General features: G+C 35.4%; 1 protein-coding gene across 1 annotated transcript; it reads right to left on the bottom strand.

Annotated features, from left to right (window-relative positions):
* Positions 1-8,339: 8,339 nt before the first annotated feature.
* On the bottom strand, positions 8,340-9,330 carry LOC119536979 (olfactory receptor 502-like). Its single transcript, XM_037839618.1, has one exon. The coding sequence runs from the start codon at positions 9,327-9,329 to the stop codon at positions 8,340-8,342; it is 990 nt and encodes a 329-aa protein (XP_037695546.1). The 5' UTR covers position 9,330.
* Between the last annotated feature and the right edge of the window lie 2,881 nt (positions 9,331-12,211).

Below are 12,211 nucleotides of genomic sequence, written 5' to 3'. Positions count from 1 at the left end.
GCAAATGTTTTGTAGTTATTACCCAAGACCCACAAACCATAAAAATTAAAAATGGTGTATTAGTCATTATTAAAATTCAAAACATTTCTTCTTCAAATGTGAGTCCAGAAAAAGGGGTTGGAAAATCACAGCCTACAGGCTTACCACCTGATTATGTAATTAATGTTTTATTGGAAGACAATGTTGGCAATTCGTTACATGTTGCTTATGGCAGCCGTTGTACCACGATGACAAAGTAGAAAAGTTGTAACAGGCACCATGGCTTACAAATCTAAGATATTTACTTTCTGGTTCTTTAAATAAATGTTTCCAACCACTGGTCTAGAATATATAAAGAACACTTAGAAATAGACAAAAAAGAGTAAAATAGTCCAATTAAAAAATAGGTGAGATGTTTGAACAGACACTTGTAAGGAGATAAATATATTGCCAAGAAGTAAATAAAAATGCTTAACTTTGCAAACCAAAGGAGGCCAAATATAGAATGTAGTTCACCAGAGGATGGTGTATGGGTAGGGAATAAGGAGTTAAGGATTAAATTGTACAGTAAAATTGCTTAACTTTGTTAGTTTTCAGGAAAATACAAATTTAAACACTACTACACACCCATTAAAATGGCTAAAATTGAAGAAGACTGACAATATGAAATGTTGCCAAGGTTTTGGAACAATTAGAACTCTCAAATAGCAATTATAAATATAAAGTACTGCACCAAATCTGGAAAACTGACAATTTATTCACAGTCATACAAACCTGGAAAAAACTCCAAAGCCCACCAACAAGTGAATGTATTTTTAAAAAAGTGGTATATTTCAGTAATGAAATATTATTCAGCATGAAACAAATTACTGCTTCACTCCACACGGATGAATCTCAAAATAATTAAGGTGAAAGAAAGCAGTCCGATGCAGTAGAAATAATAGTGTATGATTCGCATTTTATAAAGTTATAGAAAAAGTGAACTAACGTATATTTTCAAAAAACAGGTCAATTGTTGCTTGGAGCCAGGGTCAGGGAGAACACTAGATTGCCAAGGGGCAAGAAGAATAATTGTGGAGTGATTGAAAAGTTATTTTATTTGATTGTGGTTTTGGTTCCATGGGTATACACAATACACAAATCTGATCAAAATGTACCCTTTAAATGGATGTACTCTATTTAAATCAAAAAAGCTTTTAAAGACACTTATGAATATGCAGACTTTTTCTTGAGTGATGGCATTGTTCTTCATCTTGACTAGAGTTTTGATTACAGGGGTATATAAATTTGTCAGTTCTCCAAACTGTATACCTAAGATTTATATATTTTTTCTATATATAGCTATACCTAAATAAATAAAATATTGTAACATTTAAAATCTGCTTTTGGGCATTTTAGTGGTCTTGGGAGGGAGAAAAATTGGATGCATGTATTCAATCTGCCATCTGGATCCAGAAGTCCTTGCTACAGTAGGAATTTTAGAATCAATTTGTAATTTCTCTTAAAAAATATACAACTGAGATATTATTTGGAATTATGTTAATGCTAGAGATTAATATACTGAAAATTGCTGTCTTTATTCTACTGAATCTTCTCAATCCAGAGCATGCTATATATTCCCATATATCATGCTCTTTTTGTTTTTTGGTAATTTTTGTTGCAACCGGAACATTGCAGATAACAATTGTACTGACCCTTGAATCTTCTAAAGTTTGGTGGTTTTATGTTGTAGTGGACAACTAACTTTTCCATACTTAAACAAAACACTTCCTCTGAATGGTTACCAGCAGATAGTATCTTTGTTCAGTTCAACTCCGGATGTGTTGTAGTTTGTTCAGATGTTTTCAGTTTGGTGGGTTCCTTTTCTCTGCAGTTCCCTTTTTTCCAGATACCCACCAAATTTGCAGCTGCTCTTCTAGTCCAAAACCTTCTCCTCTGATCCTTTAAGCCACTAAAATTTCACCCTTTCTGCATCCAAATTTTGCTTGGGTTCAGGAATTCATTTAGCCAATGGAGCAGTAATCTCATAAACTTATCCTATGTAATCCTGTCCTTCATTGCTAAAGTACTCTCTCATTTCCCTGTGCTGTTTCCTATGGCCTTTTTAGTCTTTCCCATATTTGCATAATTTTGTGGTAAGCCTGGGAATGGGAATTATACTCATGCTTCTGCATCTCTTTCCTTCTGAGGATGATCTCTAAATTTCCCACCATGCTGTCATACCTGAATTCCAACCTATACCAACACCAGTTTGCGAAGCTTGGTTTTATTTGTCTTTAGCCCTGTGGATTCGGGGAGCACTCTCAGGGAAAAACACTACAAACGCACAATTCTTAGCCACTGCCATTGCAGTATGTACAGCAAAACAATTCTGAGGTTTCTGCCTGTTTTTTATTTCTGTCCAGTTTCTACTGCTATTTTTAAAATATTTTGCTAGTTTTCATAATTGTTGTCTGAGAAAGGGTTATCCTCACTGCTTTATACCACTATTTCCAGTAGCCAAAACTCTTGTCATTGAGCTTTTCAGTTGCATTCCCTGTATTGTCATGTTTATTGGCCAGATGAATTATTCTCTTGTGAAATACTTGTACATACCATTTGCCTATTTTCAGGTTGTTTTCTTCCTATTTATTTGTAAGTATGTACTTTTTATATATTACCTCTTTGAGGCATTTTGTACCTTTATATATATGACTAACATTTTCTGTCACTCTGTCACCTGCCTTTTTTTTTAAGATGAATAAAATTTATATTTAATGTAGACTGCAAAGTAGATAAGCAGCCATGATGACTATCACTCCTTTATGAAACTTATCCCAGACTGATTGTTGCCATACTTAATTCCAACCTCCTTTGCTTGGAGTTTAGTTATGTGGGTTTTTTTTTTTTTAATTCAGTTTTATTGAGATACATTTACATTGCATACAGTCATCCACAGTATACAATCGTTGACCGTACCATCGTATAGTTGTGCTTTATCACCACAATTTCTGAACATTTTCATTTCTCCAAAAGAAATAAAAATAAAAATAAAAAAGAACACATAAAACATCCCGCCCCCCCCCAATCCCACCTATTTTTTTCAGTTAATTTTTGTCCCCATTTTTATACTCATTTGTCCATATACTGGAAAGGGAGTGTGAACCACAAGGTTTTCACAGTCATAGTCATAGTTATACAATCATCTTCAAGAATCAAGGCTTCTGGAGACAGTTTCAGGTATTTCCTTCCAGCTATCCCAATACAGTAAAAACTGCCAAGGGATATCTATATAGGGATAAGAATACCCTCCAGAATGACCTCTTGACTCCTTTTTAAATCTCTCAGCCACTGAAACTTTATTTTGTTTCATTTCTCTTCTCCCTTTTGGTCAAGAAGACTTTCTAAATCCCACCATGTTGGGTCCAGGCACATTCCAGGGAGTCCTGTGCCATGTTGTCAGAGAGATTTACACCCCTGGGAGTCATGTCCCACATAGTGGGGGAGAGCAGTGAGTTTATCTGCCGAGGAGGCTTGGGGAGACAGAGGCCACATCTGAGCAATAAAAGAGGTTCTCTGTGGCAACTCTAAGGCACAGTTAGATGTAGGATTAGCCTCTCCTTTGCAGTAACAAGCTTCATAAGGGCAAGTCTCAAAATCAAAGGCTCAGCCTACTAAATTGGTAGTCCCCAGTGCTTGTGAGAATATCTGTAATTTCCCAGATGGGGAAGTTTAATATTTCCACATTTTTCCTCAGTTCCTCAGGGGACCCTGCAAATACACTTTTATTACCTGCCCAAATTACTTTGGGAAGTATTGGAGTTTCACGCTAACCTGTACAAACCTGCCAGATCTCACTTCCTATTCTAAGTTCCATATAATTATGGTGTTTGAATAAACTGACCATACAGTTTAAATTATATAATTGTCACCTGCCTTTTTACTTAATAATCTCTTTTGGTGATGAGAGGTTATTCATATAATACAGTCATTTGTATCAATAGTTCTCTTCAGAATCTGTATATTAGTCTTTGGTATAAGATCCTGTTTAGTCTGCTAAAGCTGCTGAAATGCAATATCCTGTTAAAATGCTTTTAACAATGGAGATTTATTAGCTTACAAATTTACAGTTCTAAAGCCATTGAAATTTCCGAATTAAGCTGTCAACGGGACAATACTTTCTCTGAGGACAGGTTACCCAGAGGTTGGGCTCTTCTGTCAGATAGCAAAGGACATGGTGACATCTGCTGTTTTTTCTACCCTGGGTTTCTTTGCTTCTAGGTTCTGGCTTCAGTGGCTTCCTCTCAGCCTCTCCGGGGCTTTTTCTGGGAGCTTCTCATAATTGCATCTCTTAAATTCTATATGTGTTTTATCCTCTTTTAAAGGACTCCAGTAAGAAGAATCAGGTGGGTCATGTCTTAATTAAAAAACCTTATGAAAAGGTCCCCCCTACAGATTGAAAAAGACTTCTTGAGCAAAAGGTGGAACAGAAAGGAAACAAAACTAAAGTTTCAGTGGCTGAGAGATTTCAAATGGAGTTGAGAGGTCATTCTGGAGCTTATTCTTATGTGTTATATAGATATCCCTTTTTAGTTTATTAGGACAGCTAGAAGGAAATACCTGAAACTGTTTAATTGTAAAACCTAGTAGCCTTGATCCTTGAATATGATTGTACAACTATATAGGTTATAAAGTGTGACCATGTGATTGTGAAAACCTTGTGGTTCACACTCCCTTTATCTAGTATATGGACAGATGAGTAGAAAGATGGGGACAAAAAAGTATTTGAATAATGGGGGAGATGGATTCTTGTGGGTGTTCTTTTTATTTTTATTTTTATTACTGTTTCGGTGTAATGAAAGTATTAAAAAATTGATTATGGTGATGAATGCACAACTATTTTGATACTGTGAACAATTGATTGTACACTTTGGATGATTGTAGGGTATGTGATTATATGCCAATAAATGGAGATAACAAACTATATTCTAAGGTAAAGTAAAGATTGTAATTAGATGTTCTACCAGTCAGGATTTTTCATGTCGGGGTTTGCCTTCACAAATGATGATGATGATGATGATGTTGATGGTGATGATGAGGATGATCGAGTAGACAGTGGAAACAATAAGAAAAATAATAGGTTAATTAGCAGTGGGTAACAGTTTGATCACTGCCATCACTTATTAGGAGATACAGTAAAACTTTTCTTTAATTACCTTTATTTATCAAAAAAAAAAAAATCCAAACTAAACATAGGAATAAGACAAATATCCTAAAATAACTTCATTGCTTCCAATATGCTCCTACCATTTCCACAAGAAAATTAACGAACCATAGTCATTCCTAACCATTCCCATATCTTTAAGATTACCCTCAATATCTATCTGTTCTTATTATGAACAGATAAGGAGTCAGAACACCTGGATTCCCTTTGTGGTTTACTTTTTCAAAATGTCTGACCAGATATGTCAGTCATCCACTCTACGACAAACACAAAATGGGTATAGCAGTGTCTTCCAAGTGTAGACTCCCAAGCACTCTCCAGAATGACCCTCAAAATCCCCTTCCAATTAATGTACCGTATATCACCTCAAAACCTCAAGCACCTTTTCCTTGAAGATAGAGAGGTCTAGTTCAGTCTCTTAAATAAAGAGAAAGAATGTTCCAAGCACAAAAAAAAAGAAAATTCCCTCCTTCCCCCAACAAAAGATGTGCACCCACAAGAATGGATTAAATGAATATGACCTTTTCTGAGGTACATAGCAGCTTGAAACTACCACAGATACATTTACCTATGCCATGGTCAATAAGATTTTCTCCTAGAGTAACTTTAAAGATTTATTGTTTGTTATCGTTACTCAGGAGTGTAATTCACCAAGAAATATTTCTACAGGAAGCATGAGTTAAGAGTCATTTTGTTTTCCTCCAAAAGTTTACTATAGGATTCCAGGATATTTTGAAACTATAAGTGCCACCTGTATCAGAAATTGAGTAACTATGTAAGTATGGTTCTGGTCCTGATTTCTCTAGGCTGCTCTACTGGAATATTTACCTATATTTGTGCCGTGTCCATACTTTCTTAAATGCTGTTTTTTTTTTTAAACTTAAGTTTTGGTATCTCACAGACATCTGATAGAAGAAATCTTTTTTCGGTACCCAGGTTGTCTAGAAAAAAATAATTTTAGAGTCACCTGGTCAAGTTCCAATGAAAACAAAACAAAAGTAATTATTTTAAGTAGAACTGTATTAATTACCTAGATGGATATAAGAAGTGTTGAGATATCATTATAGTAACCAATGAAGAGAAAGGAGAAATGCTTTGAGTAACTCTGCTGACAAAGGGAAATTTTCAGTTAGAAAACTCAATTTAGTTATTTTTCCTAAATAATGGATTATTATTTTTGATTTTCTATAGTGGTACTTATTTCAAGTTATGGTTTATTGCTTTAGATACAGAAATATTATTATTTGTCAATTACTTCCCATGTCTTAAGTCTTACTGGTTCTGTTTCTGTCAACAGTTGTTTCCACTGGGTCCCCTATTTGGTCTAATTTTTCCCTGTTGTGCTGGTCATTATTAATCACTGAGTGATGGTAACAGTATTTGAATAATAACTTGGTAGGAAAACTAAAGACCTGGGAGGAAGAACTTTCTGCAATCAGCTGGATTGCCTATTGTGGTCACCCTGAAGCATAATCTGTTTTTCGCCTTAATCCATGTTCAAGGATTGTGATTCCTGAACCTCCAGTGGTGCAAATCTGTACAAGGTCTTGCTTAATTCAATCTTAACCTTGTCCTGAGAGCATCATGAGATATATTATTGAGAATTCTCATGCGGACATTACCTAGATTCCAACATCTGTCCCCCTTTCCCCAAATGAACACTAAATCCATGGTCCAGGTCGGTGGCTGATTCTTCTGATTTCATATCCCGCAAGGCAAAAGCATTTTTGAGTGCTCACTTCTCAAACTTTCTGATGAGGCAATTCCTCATTGTTCTGTAAGCTCTAAAGTGACTTTAAGATATATTCAATTTTCCAACATTTCTTTTAGTTGTACTCATGATGGGAGTTGGTTAAAATTATCAAACTACTGATGGAACAGAGCCTCAAAGGTAAATTATACTCATATGAGGGAAGACACCATAGTCAACATGAAGTGTCCTCACCTCCTGCAATTGTTTGCTCAGATATTATTTACTCAGCGAGGCCCACACTGACCATTGCCTGTCCCTAGTAGTCTCCCTCATTCTATCCTGCTTTCTCTTTATGCATAACACTTATCACCTCCTAATAGTCTGTATCAATTACTTCTTAGTTTTATTTTCTGATTCCCATGCTAGAAGATAAATTTCATACGGGCACACATTTGTTTCTCACATATTTCTATTTGCCTAGAAAAGTGGCTGGAATAATAGAGACAATGTAATTTTTGAGTGAATGAAAGAGCAAATGAATGAATGAAGTGATTAATGCCATAATGCTACATACTTTGCTTGCAAAATAGGATGCAAATTGTATCTGAAACACCAAAAAGGGAACAGGAAAAACTTATTGTGGTAGTTGTTAACATTTAATGGTCAAAGAGCCTATCCTGGACAAGTCACAGTTTCATGGGAGAATCAGTCCTTTCCCTTGGACTTTCCTGGGCAAAAGGCCTGATCATGAACAAGTCAGCTCTGGGCTTGTTACTAAGCATCTGAATATCATCCAAAGAGTTGGATTTTCCTTCTCAAAATTGTTGTTTGTTTTTGCTCCACTCAGTTCATGCAGAATTCAGAAAACCTACTCATCCTCATAGAGGAAGTCATCTCTTCTTGACCTGACTAAAGAACTCACAGTATAGACATGAGTCTCATCCTATTTTTTGTTGGGATCTCCTATACCCAAGATTAGAGTCAGAGTCTAAAAACACAATCCTGAATTATATGGTCCAAAAATTCATTATCAGTAGATAAACTTCCTACAAGCAGATAATCTCCAGGAATTTTACTCTCTGTTAGGTTTTGTCATTTACCCACAGAATGTACCTTGTCATAACTGTAGTTATCAGACACATCTCAGGATAAGCTGCTGATGAAAACGTACACACTATTAAGTCTACGAAGGTACAGTAATGTAACTTAGGGCTGAGAACTACTTTTTCAAAAAATATTTGAATACAACTTTAAAAAGATTTTCAGCACATTAAGAATTTTGGCATGTGAAGTAATTTCTGTTTTCTTAATGAAAAATTTCATTACATTGAGGCAACTCATTCTCAACTTCTGATTTATTTTTTTATATTGCAAAATTCATGCTTACAGTTTTTAGAAGCTCCACACTGGATAATGATATACACATGTATTGTGATCATAGGAATTCAATTTTTTTTCTTATGTTCATGTTATATTATTACAGCAAACCCAACAAAATTGAAGGTTTCGTTGAGAAAATATTTTTCTACCAAGCTCTCTCTTCAGAGCACCCTTAATCTCATTATTCCTGAGACTGTAGATGAGAGGGTTCAACATGGGGATCACCACCATGTAGAACACAGACACCACCTTGTTCTGGTCAGTTGAGTAGCTGGATTTGGGCATCACATAAATGAATGTAATTGTCCCAAAGAACAGAGTGACAGAAGTGAGGTGGGAGGTGCAGGTGGAGAAGGCCTTGTGGCGTCCCTCGGAAGATCGCATCCTCAGGATGGTGATGAGGATGTAGGTGTAGGAAATGACTATGACAAATACTGTGATCACAATGATGGATCCAGCAGAAAATGAGGGAACAACTGCGGGAATACTAATATCAGAACAGGAAAGTTTAACTAAAGGCGCAAAATCACAGAAAAAGTGATTGACTTGATTTGGTCCACAGAAAAATAAAGAAGAGAAGGAAATAGTATAAATTGAAGCATTGAGAAAACCACCTACATAAGCCACAGAGAGTAACTGGACATAGATTTGTTTGGACATTTTGGTTGAATAAAGCAGTGGGTTGCAGATTGCCACAAAGCGATCATATGCCATAACTGCCAGAAGGAAGCTCTCAAATGTCCCGAAGAAGACGGCTGAACCAAGCTGGATAGCACATCCAAAATAGGAAATTGTGTTCCTCTCCACCAGGAAGTTTATAAGCATATTGGGAGTGACAGATGATGAATAGCCTATGTCAGCAAAAGCCAAGTGGCTCAGGAATAAATACATAGGATGATGGAGCTGAGAAGAGATTCTGATAAGAATGATTGTGGTGAGATTGCCAGATATGGTCACCAGGTAGATGCATAGGATGACCACGAAGAGGATGATGCGAAGTTTGGGATCATCTGTTAAGCCCAATAGAATGAACCCTGTCACTGCAGTGTGGTTCCCATCCACCAGGGAATCCATGAGACACTGTCACTGGAATCAAAGAGAGCCTGTGATGGACAAATTATATTAAAGAAGTTATGAATTTGATGGTTTCATTTTCCTTACTAGGCTTATGGGAAATCTTGATAAATAAAGCTATCATTCAAGCATTGATGCATCAGACAATGATGAGTGTTCCTATATTTTCATAATTGTTTTAAACCAACAACAAAAGTCTTCCATCAAATAACATTGCTTTCTTTTGCTTAGTATAGTTTTTAAATTATATTTGAAGTTGCTTTAGAGCCTAAGAACAAAAATTATGACTGATGAGAATTAAAAAAAGACTTGAGTTGTGCAAAATAATATATATGTATTATATTTATGTAGTTGTGTAATGGAGACTTGAGAAAAAACTAAATTTATTATATGTTTACTAAATGATAAGCAAATGGCTATACTTTATGTATACATATACATACATATATAGTTGTAACTTATTTTCATTCGATAATGTTAAGTAATTTCATTAGTATTTTAAGAGGAGGAAACTGAGTCTGAAAGAAGTTACATAACTTGCACAAGTCTATACAGCACTTTGTGAGTTGGAGTATAAATCTTGGGTAGTCTGACTATGAACTATTTCTTTAGTAAATGTGTTTAAACTGAAGTTAAGTGATAGTTACCGGGAAGTCCAATACACTTGGCTATGTGTGGATAAGAGATTAGCCTTTTAATTTTCTGACAGTTAATGTATAAAATAGATGTCTTCTTAATTACGTATCTGACAATGTATATCAGTTAATCTAGAGTTTTTTTAAAAGGGGAAGTACAAATGTTGCTGATACTTAAATCAGAAAGAAATTTCAAATTTGGGTTATGAACCGTATGGACCAGTTGTATAGTTATTGAATATTTTTAAATGTTTACATTAAAAATTTTTTTTTATCAAATAGAATAAACTATCAATGTAATTGCTTTGCAGAAACCATATTTGATATTCAGAATGTAATTAGAATAAATTTTTTCAAACAAAGCAAATAATCTTCTACTGTAACAATGTTTTCTAATTAAAGTTTGAGAAGATGAAATAATATTATTTTTTACATAATATACAGTTGTTTAAACTGTAGTATAAAAGTTAAGAAATTTGCCCAGGGCCACCCAGCTGGTACACAGGTGACCCTCAACTTCAAATTCTCTGGCTTTATATTCTTAGCTTTGTCCAATGTGTTTTGTTGACCGTGAAGGCCAAGCATAGAGACCCATTTGAAAAAGTTAGTCTTTCTTCAAAGATATTTGCTGACAATAATTCTTCAGAGCATCTCAAAGCCAGTGGATTTGTTAGTATTATAGCTGACTACTCAGTTTATCTAGTATTGATAGACCTTATGACTTTCTGGTGTTAATAGTATGTAGACAAGGAATTCCAGTAACTTGGATTATGCCTGTTCATTCACACGAAGAAGACTGTGGGAATAGAGTAAGTCAGCCCAAGTTGCTTACTAACTGTTTGTTAATGTATGCCATGTCTCCCACCTATGGTTTGGAGTACAGAGCTACCCTTATAAAGTAAAGGGTTCTCAAATAGTAAATGAAAAACAGTATGTCAGATTCATTCACAAAACCCAAAATCTTACCTGTTAGAATAAGAACTAGTCATCTTTCAGTAACAAATCCAAAGTCTTTGTGATTTTATAGCTATCTTTCCTTATTGTTGGCCTTGGAGTATAAATCTGTGAAGACTCTAGAGATTGTAATGTTAATTCAAAAGGATCCTGGATAATTATCACATTCTCCAGTGGATATTGAGCAGTTCAAGTCACACAAACAAATCTAGTCTTTAAGGTTTCTGTCAATTCTCAAGTGGTCAATTTATTCTTTGGTTTCTGTCCAGGTATTTGTGCATAGTTCTATAACTTTCATTCAATAATTGTTGGGAAGTATAATTTAACAAATTGTCTTATAGCTAAAGGCAAGTTCCAGGTTTTTCTAATTACAGAATACTCAGTACTGAACTTCAGCTGAAAGGCAACCTTATCTCTATCCATTCAATATATGTTCATTGATACATATTTTATATTGATATCTATAGGTACCTCGGGGAATAGGAAGTCAAACGATGTAAATTTGAATTTTAAATACAAATATTTAATACAGAAACATCCCTCTCCGGACCTTCATAGGAACAATTTTGGAAGTCAGTCTCTGTGCTTCCTACATATCCGAGTGGACTCAAGCCATTGATGTTCTGACAGTGACCTTTTCCACACAGCCTTTGTATTGCCTTTTCCTCCTTGTCTCTCATCCTCCCTACTTCTTCACTCCTGATTCCAGGGATCATCTACCAAATGAATTACCTACAGCAACATGATTGTCTCAGGCTCTGCCCTCTCAGAAACTCAAACTAAACTAAGACAGAGATGCATTCCTGCTCCCTACCCCAATCCAGGACAAAAAAGATACTTGAGAAACTCTCAGAGTTTGTTGTAAAAGCTCTGGAATAGGAAAGACATAGAGACTGGTGTCTGCTCATGTCTGAAAGAGCCTAACATTGCGAAGATGACTGGATCTCTACTCAAGTACAGCCTTCGCTGTTGCTTACCTCTTGTCCATTTTTCAACTATAGCACTGTAGGAGGCAATTGTAGCTTAGTAGGTAAAGGCAGGCTCATATTAATAGAAGGTGTTCATGGAGAGGCTGACTGTCCCCTCCTACCTCTCTTTTCTTTTCTTTTCTTTTCTTTTTTTGGTTATGAAATGTAGTAATGCATTTTTTTTTAAATTGATTTTATTGAGATACATTCACATACCATGCAGTCATACAAAACAAATCGTACATTCGATTGTTCACAGTGCCATTCCATATTTGTGCATTTATCCCCAAAATCAATCCCTGGCACCTTCATTACCACACACACA

Source organism: Choloepus didactylus, chromosome 6 (assembly GCF_015220235.1).
Source record: "Choloepus didactylus isolate mChoDid1 chromosome 6, mChoDid1.pri, whole genome shotgun sequence".
NCBI lineage: Eukaryota > Metazoa > Chordata > Mammalia > Pilosa > Megalonychidae > Choloepus > Choloepus didactylus.
The sequence above is the reverse complement of the archived record's forward strand: the minus strand, read 5'-3'. Positions and strand labels throughout refer to the sequence as shown.